This window comes from Cnephaeus nilssonii, assembly GCF_951640355.1.
Source record: "Cnephaeus nilssonii genome assembly, chromosome: 5".
NCBI classification, from domain to species: Eukaryota; Metazoa; Chordata; class Mammalia; order Chiroptera; family Vespertilionidae; genus Cnephaeus; species Cnephaeus nilssonii.
In genome coordinates this window covers 73,980,031-73,993,744 of record NC_137076.1, presented here as the reverse complement: position 1 = coordinate 73,993,744, position 13,714 = coordinate 73,980,031, and the positions used below count along the sequence as shown (strand labels likewise).

Here is a 13,714-nt window from a genome sequence, read left to right as displayed (position 1 = left end):
CTTCATGGATTCTTGTCTTTGTTGAAATGCAGGTTTGGTTCAAGAAATGTTATTCATACTCGCATTTTGAGTCAAGACCCTTCTGCCTGTGTGTGGGGCAGGTCTTTGGCCAGGACTGGTGCTATCTGCAGGTCTGACCAGAGCACAGAGAGTGGATGGGGTGGAGAGAGAGCCAGCAGGGGCTAAAGCTGCACCAACCCAGCTTCCCCAGGCTCACCTGTCAGGGGGAAGGCTGGCCCTGCTCCCACCTGACACCTGGGACACACCCACTTTCTCATAGTCCACAGGAGGGACTTGTGGGAACAGGCACAAGGAAGTCTCCAGCCCTGCTAGCAAAGCAAGGGGAGAGAAGACAGCTGTATGTTCTCATACCGACAGCCATGAATTTTAGGAGAAAGCACCTGATACAAAATTTCATGTACCAACATTCTGACTCTCAAAGATTAAGATCACCCATTTTGGGGAAAGTTCAGTAAATAAACCGAGTGGCCAGATTATTATGACCTCTGAGCACATAATAATCTGGCCACTCAGTGTATATCCTATATAATAAAAGGCTAATATGCAAATTGTCCATTTGACCAGCTGGCAGGCCGGCCAACCGCCCATGTCCCCTCCCCCTGGCCAGGCTGGCCAGACCCCACCCATGCACGAATTCATGCACTGGGCCTCTAAGTTATATATATATATATATATATATATATATATATATATATATGTATATGTATATGTATATGTATATGTATATGTATATGTATATGTATACACACACACACACACACACACACACTGAGTAGTCAGATTGTTATGTGTTCAGAGATCATAATAATCTGGCCACTCAGTGTATGCTGAGCACTGATCCCTGTGGTTTGGTTTCTTTTCCCCAGAACAGCTAGACTACCTGCTGGTTTCCCTTAGGAGTGGTGAAGCCCTGACCTTGAGGCAGGGTGTGGCCTCTGAGGGGCACAGGTGGTTTGCCTGATGCTAGGGGGCCTGTCTAGTCATCGCCCAGCCAAGCCGATCAACCCTCAGGCCTGCCCAGGAAGGAGGATGCCCCTTCTCTGGGGCAAGTTTCCCACTGACTGGGTCCCTTGGATTTTTAAGTGAACCTGGAAACCTCTCCCTAGGAAGGGAGCCCCTGTGCATCCTGGGAAGCACATCCCGGTGTGCTGAATGCTGCACCCAGGCCGCTCTCCCCTCCCCTCTACTCTGACAGTGCTGTCCACAGACAATGCTTGACCGGCTGCAGGCCCCAGCCCCTGCCCCCGCTCCCGGTAACCTCCCTCTATCCTGTAGGGAGGGCAGCACCACTAGCATTTGCTCATAGTGAAAACAAACTGCAAAACTGCACAAATAAGAACAGAATTTTAATAATTTATTATTATGGTAAGATATCTTGAATAAATACTAAGTAGGAGCATAAATAAATAAATAAATATTAAAATACATAAATATATAAATAAATATTAATGGTCCCTGCCAGTGTAAAAATCCTCCACCCAGATATGGGTCAGCATGGCTCAGCACAAGTCCGTGGCCCCATGGCCTGGCCCATCCTGTGGCCCCTCCAAGGTGGAGATCCTGAGTTTCGGCTCTTTGAGGGTAGGAGGGCAGCGATCTGCAAGGTAAGCTCCCAGGGCTGGCTCCTGGACTGGCCTGCCTCACTTCTGGACTGGCTTCCAGCAGTCAAGGGGGGTGATAAGTAGAAAAGCATTCAGGTCCTCTTTGAAATTTTCGAAAGTGGTATTCTGGATTGCACAGGAAGTTTCCTTAAAAGAAGAAAAAAGAGAAAAAGAAAACTTGAGTCTAGGCGTGAATGGGTAATGTGAGGGGGGGATGGGGGGAGCACCAGCGTGTTTATGTGTCTCTTAGGACTCAGAGGTCAGAAGGCCCATCTCGGGCCTGCCTGCTGACTGGATCAGGTGACATGTGTCACCCGAAGTTGGGGCCAGGGACCTGCAAAGTGCTGGAGGCTGGTCTGCTGGGCAGTTGGGCCACTGGCTCTTTGGTCCCAAGCCAGGACAGAGCAGCTTGGCTGAGGCTGGCTCCAAACACCCAGAAAGGGCAGGAATACACAGCTCTGTTCCCACAAGAAAGGAATGGTTGGACTTTGTACATCCGGATATGCTTCCATCCTTGCTCCCATGCAATCCAGGAACCCCACCAGGGCCCAGGGGAAGGTCCCCTTGGGAGGTGGCACTTGGGCTCCGGAATTTCCTCTGTTATCTTTGGCCTGACACTGAGTTTCCTTGGGTTTGCCTCACCTCTGCCAAGAACAGAGCAGCTGCCACTAGGGGGCGCTGTGAACTCCTTGAGCCTGAAATGGGCTGGGCTGCTCTAATTACAAATCTGTTAACACAGATTCCCTTTGGTGTCCCGAACAGGCACCCTCAAACGTCTCCCATCCGCAGTCCTCCATCCTCGTAGACCAAGACCTTCCCGTTCGGGGCCCTGACACAGGCACTCACCGGGGTAGGGGGGCAGTGCCGCCTGTAGTGGCTGGCTATCAAGGTCAAGGAGCCGTTGAGCCTGGTGAGGCTGCCCCGAAGGCCCTTCATAAACACCTCCAGGCGGGTCTGCAGGCACGTCGGCTCCTATAGAAAATGTCCAGGCCTTGGTAAGCAGTGGCCAAGAGCCCTCCCCATCACTTCATGTTCTCATCCCTGTCCCCTAAGAGTAAAGCCTGGGAGGTCCCAGCTAGTCTCAGGCAGGTCCAGTCATATATACTGCCCTGCCCCCTGTAGGCACCAATCTGACTCCACCTCACCACTCAGCTCAGGCCACCCTCAGCCCGCACAGCATATTCCCTTGGCCTGGCATCTCAAGAGGGTCCCAGCCCCTAGAAAAGGAGGTCACTACCCCACTTTTCAGGGAAAAGGGGGCAGGGCATCACCTGGACCCCTCTGTGCCCCTCTGTAGCCATCACAGTGAGTGCCCCAAGCCACAGTCCCTGCCTCATGACCAACCCCTGCTTACCCACCTGTCCCTGGTGACCCCTGGCCCCTTGAATGCTAGGTCTGTCCATGGCTGCTCAGATAATAAGGCAGCTCACATGACTGCCATAGGGGCAAGGCCAGTGCCTTCTGAGCACACCTCCTTCTGGCAGCCAGCTGACTGGAGGGGAAGTGGACCACCTTGTGAGAATCCAAATAACTTGGAGCCACCCTCTCCCCCAAAGGCAGAGGTCTCTGGGAAGGTGTGTCAGAGAAGAGCATCTTACCTGGGGGTTAAACACTTCAGAGACGACTTCTACTGTTTCATCCTATAGAAAAGGAAAATGCAGTGTTATGAAGCTGACAGGCAGGGCTCGTCCAGGCCAGGGGGGTTGGCTGCAAGGTGGCCCAGGCACAAGCCTCACTCCCTCACTCACCATCACAGCAGCAGGGTCATTGCTTGGTCCCAGAAAGCTCAGAGCTTCTTTAATGGCTTCCACATGTAGAAGGGACCGGGTGACGGGGCTGGGTGGGCGGGTGGGTGCGGAGATGCTGCAAACCACAGTGCCCAGGAACAGCAGGTTCTGCAGCCACATCCTCCTGAGGACTTTAGCCTTTCTCTCTGAATACTGGGCTCACTGGCAAAAGAGCTTTTATATGCACCGTTAGAGGAAATGATTAATGGTGACCACAAAACTCCCGGGAGGTGGGGGAACTACCTGAACTGTGGAATCTCCTGGCTCTTATCAGCTTCAAATGGGAAAGGTGAGCCTTTCCCCAGGTGGTCACCATCAGGGGTTTTCATTAATGAGCCCTTCCAAGAATTCTCAGCCCACCCACATGCCTCCTTGAGCACACTCTAGCCCTCCCTAGGCGGTCTGGCAGCCCGCTGAGCCTACCCCTTCCGTCTGATGGGGCTCCAGGCACAGCTTGGACTTCCTGGCCTGGAGTGACCGGAGGGGTCTCTGGGAGACACTGGATCTAGCTACTACTCCCAAGCTCCCATCCTGCCTGTTATCCTAAGAGGCATTTGGGCTGGCTGTGCCCACCCTGGTGTCCATTCCAATCCCAGCCTCCCCTTCACCCCCTAGAGCCCTCTCCTCTGGCCCCAGTGAGAGATTGAGTGTAAGGAGGACTCTCACTGCCCCACTCTCCACCAGGCAGATTCCAGTCAAATTGCTCACCTCAGTTCCAGCCGAGGGCCCAGAGCAGTTGATAAGCTCTGCTCAGCCAGGGTCTTCTTCCCTACAGACCCTGTGAGCAGAGGAAACGACAACCATGTGCTGTCCAGCCAGCGGAACTGCAGAGTGTTCCTTCACAGTGAGATCCCGTCTGACAGCCAGTCCTGGTTTATGCAGCCCACACTAAACCCCAACGCTGCAGAGGTGAGCTGGGGCTCTCAGCTGGTATGAGACCCTGAGTACGAATCCTGGCTCCAGCACACCTGGCTGAGTGACTCTTCGCTCAGCACGGTGAGCCTCACCTCCCTCTGAGGTGGGCATTACTTCCCTACCTAGTCCCCGCAGGCACCAGGAGCTTCTGGGGCTGGCGGTGGGTCGTGGCTGCATCCACACCAGGTACAGGGAACAATGTTCTCTCTAACAAGGTCTCCCAGGCTTAATTTCCTACATGGCCTCCAGCTCCAGGGGCCTCTCCGTGGAACAGGAACTGTTTCTGGAAAAGCCACAGGCTCTTGAAGGGCTGACAAGTGTTTGGTTTTCACAATGAAGTTTGGAGAGGATAGCACGAGGTTAGTTTTGTGGGTTGTTTTTTTTTCCAGTTAAAGTATAGTGGGCATATAATATTGTATTAGTTTCAGATGTACAGCCATGATTTGACATTTACATCCCTTATGATGGGATCGTAACACTAAGCCTAGTACCCATTTGGCATCACACAAAATGATTGCGATATTGACTATTATTTCCTCTTTTGTACATTACATCCTGTAACTTACTTTATAACTGAAAGTTTGTACCCCTTATTTTCCTTCACCTTTTTCATCCACCTCCCCAACCACCACCCAGGACAGCATGCATTTGTGTTTGTTGCCCACACTGAGTTTCATGGCCGTGGGGGTGTGGGTCCACATGTGTACATTTCTGGGTGTCTGTGTGCCCATGTGGTTGGAGGTGTCTGTAAATACAGGTGCATTGGGGGTGTGTGTATATTTTATAGGCAATCATCTGTGTGAGCCCCCATGCCATGCCACTCTGATATGGAAGAAGCTCCCCACACTGGGTGTGATGTTTCTGGGCCCCAGAGGCTGATTTGGCCTAGACTGATGGGGTCAGACACAAGCCAGAGCAACATGCGGGACTCAATGGGCAGCCCTTGACGTCAGGTAGAACGCAGGGTCTGAGTTCTGCGGCCCAGGAAAGTAACTATGTGACGGGAGAGTTGCTACCCTTGCATGGGAAAGCCAAGTCTTAGTCCTCTGAACCCTACTGGGGTTCCTGCCAGGATCTGGGGGCCACCATGAGGCCATCCCTGTCTTTCTGAGCCTGGTGGAACATCCTAGAGGGCCAGGCTGGGGGTGAGAGTGTGGCATGTCTAGGCCCTGGCCCTTTCTCCTCCGAGGTCTCTGCTCAGCCCTTTCCAAGGAGCTCTCAGGGGGCACAAGGGGAATCAAGGATACTAGATGCCATAGAGTGGAGGTCTGTGTCAGACAGAGCCCCAGAGGCTCGGTGGTGGGGAGTGGGGTCCACAATTAGCGACTTAAGCTGGTGACCAGGGAGGCAGGGAGCTGGTGTGGTCCCTCTGAGATGGAAGGTCACTTTTCTCCAGGAAATGAGTTGATAGTTAGTCAACAGATTTGTCCAATCAGCACCAGGCACTGTTCTGGTGGGAGGTGGATGGGACTTTCCCACTGGTCCTCACATCTGGCCCTGGGGACCTCTCAGTCTGGTGAGGGAGACAGACAGCAGTGGACACTCCCGTTGTGTAGTGCAGGCTGGGGGCGGGGGGATGAGTTCAGAACTGAGGGATTCCCAGGAAACCACTTCTCCCAACTTGGGGGTCCAAGGGCACCAGAGAGCTTCCCAGGAGATGCTGTCTCCCACCGCACCCTGAAAGGGCAAGCAGAGTAGGTGGGCAAGTCAGGTTGTGGGAGGGAGGCGAGGATAGGGGGAAAGTACTTAGGGCACAGAAAAGCAGAGGGTTTTAGGAGCAGGTGTGGTTAAGATGAAGCAGGCTCCAGAGAGATTTAGAAGGTAGAATTTTGATAGGACATGGTGGTGTAATGGACTCATTCATTCAGTATTTACTGAACACCTACCAGGTTCCCAACAAGGGAGGGGGATACAAAATGGTAGAAAACTGACATGGTCCTGCCTTTATGGACTTTGTAGCCCTGTCGATGAAGGAGCAAGATTAATCTACTCACCCCCCTCCCCAAAGGTGCTTCTGGATATAAGTAAGAATAGTTAGGCCTGGCTGTTGAGCATCCACCTATGAACCAGGAGGTCACAGTTCAATTCCTGGTCAGGGCACATGCCCGGGTTGCGGGCTCGATCCCCAGTGTGTGGGGGTGTGTAGGAGGCAGGCGATCAATTATTCTCTCTCATCACTGATGTTTCTCTCTCTCCCTCCCTCTCCCTTCCTCTCTGGAAGAAAAACAAGTTATATAAAAAGAGTTAGAACCACTGTCTAAGTGCCTAAGTTGGGGACCCAGGGGACAAAGGAGCGGGTCTGCAGGGCCTAAGGGCCCATGAAAAGGGTTAGTAGTAATTCAGAGGCTGCATGTCCAAGCGGTCACTAAGGCCACGGGCTATTCAGGAAGAAGGCCGGAACAGGAGCAGGGGCCTGATAACTGGTCAAAGGGCTGCCAGTGGCCAAGGGCCTGGGCGGGCAGGACAGGAAGGAGCACAGGAGCCATTGCAGAGGTCCACGCCCACAATGTGCCCTACGGGCGCCAAAGTCAGCACGCGAAGGATAGCGGCAGGCTATGGGTTTGGCGCTGAGGTTCGTGGGCAGCCACACATCTTTCTTCTGGAAAGATGACATCAGGGCTGAGGCCATTACACGGGCAGGCATTCCTAGATTGCACCGCACGGAAAGTGGCGGTGATACCATCTAGCGGGTGCACTGACTCAGGGGCTCCAGTGGGACTGTGGGAGGGCGGGGGCAGGACCATGATGGGTAGGCAGTGTGACTCCTCTTTGGCCCCCTTACACCAGGGCCAGGAGAAAACCCTCTGGAAGGGTTTTTTTTAAATGAATTTCCCTCCCACAGGCTCTAGAGGAAACAGGGGCTTGTGGCTACCCCAGGATCCTTATCACAAAGGAAGCTGTCATAAGGGGAAGGAAACAGGCCTCCGAGTGCCTTGTGTCCCGTGGGAACTCCGCACGGGCTTCTCAGCTGACCTCACTCTTCCTGGGCCTGCTACCCTTTGGTGGGGTCCTGGTACTGGTGGCCCTCCCAGTCCACACGGCCAATGGTGCAGACAGTATTTGAGCCTATATCCATCCCTGCTTCCCCAGTGTCTTCTATTCTCTCAGGGATCAGAAAACCAGGAAATGCTGGTCACCTGGCTAGACCTCAGTACAGCTGTACAGGGCGACTGCTCCAGGTGTTAGAGCGGCCTGTGACTGTCCCAGGGAAGCCCAAAGGCAGAATTTCCACAGCAGAGCCTGCCACCCAGGCTTCTCTCTGCCTCAGGCTTGGGCTCTCCACCACTGATCCCTGAGTAACTCAAGAAAGTCCCTCCTCCCTGAGCCTCTACTTCCTCATCTGTACAATGGGTTTAATTATCACTGCCTCACAGAGGAAACTGTTGCCTGTCTCATGAAACTTTGTGGGGAATCCTCCCAGGGAGGAGGCAGTACTTCAACCTTTCCTCTCCTCTCCCCACCAGGTTGAGAGGTGTCTGAAGCCCAAACATTTTCAGGATCAGCTGCCCCTGGCCCAGCGCCAGGCCCAGACAGCATCTTTCTGGAAAGATGTGGTGGAGTGGAGAGCTCAGCCTGCAGCCACATTTGGGTCTCGTGGGTTCCTGCCTCACCCTATGAGATCCCAGTGCAGGGACAGTACCACGAGTGGCTCATCCTTCTCTGGGAGGGGGTTCAGGTCACTCCAGGCTACCCCAGACACATGAAGCAACATCTTCGGCCTTCGTGCTAGCAGCTCCAGGCAGACCCTTCCCACATCTCCTCTGTCTAGGTCCCCAGAGGTGCATCTCCAAAAGGCCAAGCTGTAAGACCAAACCCCAGTTCTAGTCCTGCTCACTGAGTATCCCCAGACCTGGGACTGGTGAGTCCTGACTGGTCTGGGAGGATCTGAGGGTGATTAACTCCCAACCATGTGTGGACTCTACGTCCATACAACCAAGTCTCCAGGAAGTCCCACCACGTGCCCCACCTCACAGCACCCTGCATTCAGAGCTCACATCTGGTGGTCACTTTAAGGAGGGGACAGGGAGGACAGGGCCACAAGTCATATACACAGTGTTAAGGGCACCACCCAGGATGTACACCTGGAATGCACAGCCAGGGGGAGCGGTCATGAAATGAGAGAGACCCCATATAAGAGAAGGCCATGCGGGAACTCATTGACTGTGTGGGCTTGAGGCAGGAGGTGAGGAAGGAATCTGACAGTGAGGCCGTTTGCTGTGATGGGGAGGCCCAAGGTGGCACGGGGTTAGGGAAGTTAGTCAAGACTGGGCTGGATGCGGCAAGTTTGGGAGCCACGGGACCGCCAGGAAGACAGATGTGGGACATGGGCCCAGAGGTCATGTTTCAATTCCTCATCAGGGCACATGCCAGGGCTGTGGGCTCTATCCCTGGTGAGAGGTGTGTAGGAGGCAGCTGATGAATGGTTTTCTCTCATCATTGATGTTTCTAACCCTCTCTCCCTCTCCCTTCTTCTCCCTGAAATCAATAAAAACATTTTAAAAGAAGTTAAAAGGAGGAAAAATCATTAGACCAGAAGCCTTTACAACCCAGAGTCCTGCGGGTGCTCTCCCTGCCCTCTGTCGGACTGGAGTCCAGGCCAAGGTGCCTCTCTCTGGAGCTGATGGGCCAGAATTAAGGTTGTAGATGTGGGTTTTCCACTCTGGGCAGAATGGGTGGTTCTGGAACGAGCTTCCGTCAGGACTTTCTGAAGTGCCAGGCTCCCTTGAACTCTCCCTGGGGCTCTGTTCGGTGGGCACATCTCTTCCTTCTGGTTCGTCAGGCCCCAGACTGCCCTGGCCTTGGGCCTGGAGGCCACCTCTGCTCCCTGTTATGTACCTCTGCCTCCGGGCAGAGCCACTGCCTTCTTCCAGCATCTCCTCCGGAGGCCTCCAGCCCCTCCAGGGGTGACCGTCACTCAGGCTGAGGGCCCAGCAGGAGTGATAAAGGTGACAATGAATTAGGGGTTTGTGAGGAAAGGTGGTCCACAAAGTGTCTCTGGATGGCTGGAGGGGACCTTGGGGATCTCTTCTTCCAGCCCAGGGCAACCCACTCATATCTCTCTCCCCCTGACACAAACTCATTCCCACTCTCCCAGCCATGTCCCAGTAGGGGTGTGCCCAGTCCCTTGTATAGCTTCCTGGGGGCACAGCAGCTCCCTTTGTGATGAATGCAGGTTGGGGGTGATAGGCCTGCCTTCAAGCCTGGCCACTCCTCACTGCATGTGACTCCCGCCTCTGAGCCCCAGTTGGCTCATCTCCACACAGAGGTGGCTTTGTGGGGTTGGGTAGCACTGGCCACATGTTTTGGCTAACTGGGTGCTGTACCCACCCCTACCCCCCAGCCTCAGTCTCCCTGTCAATAAGAGAAGGGAGTGATTACTGGGGTCTGGACCAGTCTCCAAAGCTTTCCTGGGCCCTGGAGATGATGGTGGATTTAGGCTTCCCTGATGGGGGCTCCCTGTGCACACCTCTCCCCAGTACCCCAGCACCTCCCACACCCAGCCACAGGAGGCAAACCCTGCAGGGCAGCCTGGATGAGCTAAGGTCGGCTGACCAAGAAATGACTCAGTCACGTGGATTTTCCTGGAAAGAGCCAACTGAGGATACCAGGACAGGGGACTCCCGTCCTGGCTGGAAGGAGCAAGTAACCACTGAGTCCAGCCCTCAGCCTGAGGAGAACAGGGAGAAGCGGGTGGGTTCACAGCCCCTCCGAGGGGCAGCAGTGGCTGTCCATTGTTTATTATCCATGCTCAGGAGGGCCCGGCCCGGCCCGCAGGGATCGGGCCGAGTCTGTGGAAGGAGGTGGGAAGAACACCCACCACCATCACCTGTGTGGGCCCTCACTCCCAGCGCTCTGAGTCCATAGCCCACTCCCCGCTCCCAGGGGCTCCTACAACTCTGTGCTGTGACTGTCCCTCGGACCCTGCCCTGGCCATGCCTTGCCTCCCCTCCAGGGGGCCTCCCTCCCCACGCCTCTCTGACACAAGCCCCCTCAGGGTGCACGTCTTCAGTGTCACAGTCTGCTGTTCCTGGCTGCACCTGGGTGGGCTCTGGCACAGCCCCCATGTCCTCCAGGACAGGGCAGAGCAAGACAGTCCCCAGTGTCAGCTGAAAGAAGCCCCAGGGGCAGCCGGGGTGGAGGGTGCCTCTCTGCAAAGGTGAGAGGCCTCAGACTAGGATTCCATGGACCCCCAGGAGCAGGGAGTGCTCCTGGGAGAGAAGCGAGGTGTCCGCATCAGCCAAGGCTGGAGGTAGAAGGTGAGCCTGGGGTCTCTGGGAAGGTGGAAGGGAGGAGGCCTTGACTGCAGGCAAGGCAGGTGATGGCTGTGAGGCTGTGGGGTGTGGGGATGGGGCCAAACTGTGGATCTAAGCCCCGGTGTGGGGGGATGGGGCTGTGCTGGGCGGGGGGAGGGACAAATGGCATGTAGAGGAATTTGATGATGAATGTATGGGGGTTTGGTAAATGGGGGCTGGAGCTGAGGCACCGAGGCTGGGCTGCTGTCCTTAGGGCTGGAAGCAGGAGTCTGTGGAGCCAGCAGGTACCTCTGGATCCAATCAAGGGGAGATGCCAGGTGGGCCCCGGGCCAGACCTAAAAGGCTCCTCAGCCTCAGTGGGCATTGGCCAAAGCACTGTGGTTTAAGGATTCAGAGGCTCTGGAGTTAGACTTCCTTAATATCTTTGTGCCTCAGTTTCTCTGTATGTAAAGTGGGGGTAATAATAGATTTCATCGGGTCATTGAGAGGATTCTCTTAGTCCCTCCTCAGCTCAGTAGAGCAACAGCAATTTTGCCTGATACATCTTCACCTCCATTAGCCTGACCTAAAATTTCCAAGAGGAAATTGAGGCCCCGGCTCCCGATGACAATTCACTCAACCCTCCACTCTGTGCCACATTGTCTCTGCCTCTCCCACGCTCCCATCATGGGCCCAGGAATCCCTTCCTGCTCCGCTGGGCCCTCTTTCCTCGGGCATCGTTCTCCCTCTGCCCTGGCTCCTTCCTGTTGGCTTTAAACACAACCATCCTGTCCCTGATATGGCCCCATCCTACCTCCTGGTCTCCACAGTGGCCAGGCGGGATCAGGGAGGGAGAAATTGGGAAGGGAACCTGGTTAAATCCAAAGCTGCCTGTGGCCCAGGGTGGCGGTCCTCTAGGGGCAAAGGCAGTGACCTGGGGTGCTCTGGGGGCCTGCCTCTCCTGGCACCCACACGCTGGCCCTATAAACTGCCTAGACTCTCCTAAGCCCCTTCTTGCCCTGAACTCTTAGACCTCCACATCCTTGCCCCCAGTGCCATCTGCCTGGCACCCTTCTCTGCGCCTCTCTCTGCCTGACAGACTCCTACTCCTTTCTCCTTTGTGCATCACCTCCTGTGGGAAGCACCTCCGATGAGATCCACAGCCCTCAGCCACCACCTTGTTTATAATAACCTCCACCACGTTGCACTGGGCCAACTGGACAAGTGCCCCAGCCTGAGTAAGCCATGGAGGATCCTGGGGTGTTTGCTGAACTGAGTCAAGTGTGGATTCGAGGCCAGGGTGGGAGGGCAGAGCCCCTTCCTGGAGAGGAGGCTTCACAAGGTGGTATGGGCTGGCGATGCCTCTCCGTTCTCCTCTCCTTAGGCACTTGCCTTCCTGGCAGTTTCTCTTTGCTCTGCTTGGCTGTATGTCTAAGTTTTTTCAGTTAAAGAGCATATATGCTCTCTCATATTTTCCTCCCAGTGAAAAACTAATATTTTCACAGCTAAAATGAAAAATAAAATTCCTGGTTGAGGCAATCTACTCTTCTGCTGAAGTGGGAGGGAGGAGGGAACTTTGGCCTTCAGCCTGCCCTCCTCTGGACCATGAGGCTTTGCTGTCCCCTTGTGGCCACAGGGCTTATACACCTGGAGCTAAGGACAGTCTGGGTAGGCTTGGAGGAAAGATGTAAAACTGATAGACCTGCAGGGGGAGTCATCAGCCCTCCCAGACGGATGACTGAACACCACTCCGGCCAAAGCCCACAGCTGTGCTTGAGCTGGGTTGTGCTGGCCCCAGGCAGAGTCTGAGGTTTGGGGTGAGCCCTCATGGGCCAAGCCCATATTCATCCCCGTCCAACGTGGAGTGGACTGGACTGCCCCATAAGAAGGGCAATGAGAGCCCCAGAACATCTGAAAAGGCCCATCCGCCTCTCAAGCATGTCCTCTCCACCATCACCCCCACTCCTGCGGTGGGTCCTGCGGGTGCTGATCTCTCTCCCACACCTCTGATCTTCCCACACCAGGTCTGGGTCTGACCTGACCCCTAACCGCCTCCCGCAGTCATCGGTCACTGTCACAGGGCTTGGGCCTGAGGGATGCGGAGGGAGAGAGACTGAGGGAGAGTGGTAGGCTCCTCCCAGAATTCCCCACCACAGGTCTCCCTTTGCTCCATGAGTGCTCTCAGCCTCTTTCAGTCTCCAGATCCCTGCACTGGCTGTTGTTCCCTCTGTCCTCCCTAGTTGCCACGTGGCTGGCACTTTCTTGTTATTCAGGTTTCAACCTATATGTCACCTCCTCAGGAAGGCCTTGCCAGACCACTCAATCGAGAGCAGCCTCCCTGGACCCCTTCCATGTCCCCAGCGTCTGTACAGGGCCTGACACAGGCGCTCAGCCAGTGTTTGCTGAATGTATGAACTGCACGTCAGGAAAGAAATGCAGTGTCGTCCAGCCTGGGTAGTGGACAACCCAGAGGTAGGCAGTGTTTGAGTTGGTCTCTGAAGTAGGAACTTCACCATTCGAGTCAGGATGGAGGGCATGCGAGGCGGAGGTGACAGTGTGGGGGAAGGGTTAGAGGTAGGAAGCTGGTGTGTGGTTCGTTTAGGAAGCCACGGCGTGCCTGTTGGCTGGAGCCTGGAGGGGATCGGTAGCTGTGGGAGTAAGGAAGGAGCAGCACACGTGGACGCAGGCCTTCGATGCTTTCCTAAGGAGAAGGACAAGGTCCAGACCCGGAGGACTGGAAAATTAAGAATGAAGCCAACCTGGTTAGATTTGCATTTTCTAAAACTGGTTCCCCAAGAAAACACAGATTGCCAGGGTGTGAGTTCTGGGCCCCATCTGGTGGCAGTGAGGCCTGAGGGGCAGGGCGGGGCAGGGGGAGGGTGAGGAAGGTGGCTAAATTATCAGGCAAGAGAGCACCTAAGACCTGAGTCAAACTGAGACACGGGCAACAAAGCAGTTGTTCACAGTGTGGTTTATTTTCACAGATGTATAGAAACTGGTTCAAAACCCAAGGTACAAATGATCATGTCCCCAAGTCCCCTCCTGATCTTGTTCAGAAGGAGCAGGGCATGGCTCCTCTGATAAAATAAATACAATTCACATTGCACAGTAATAAATAAATGCATACATAAATAGTCTCAATAGGATAAAAATGAGA

General features: G+C 54.7%; 1 protein-coding gene across 1 annotated transcript; it reads right to left on the bottom strand.

Moving 5' to 3' along the window:
• Positions 1–1,661: 1,661 nt before the first annotated feature.
• CSF2 (colony stimulating factor 2) lies at positions 1,662–3,529 on the bottom strand (the record flags this gene model as incomplete). The annotated part of the gene is made up of 4 exons (XM_079770268.1): positions 1,662–1,769; positions 2,469–2,594; positions 3,221–3,262; positions 3,371–3,529. The coding sequence occupies 4 exons, from the start codon at positions 3,527–3,529 to the stop codon at positions 1,662–1,664; spliced, it is 435 nt and encodes a 144-aa protein (XP_079626394.1).
• Positions 3,530–13,714: the final 10,185 nt, after the last annotated feature.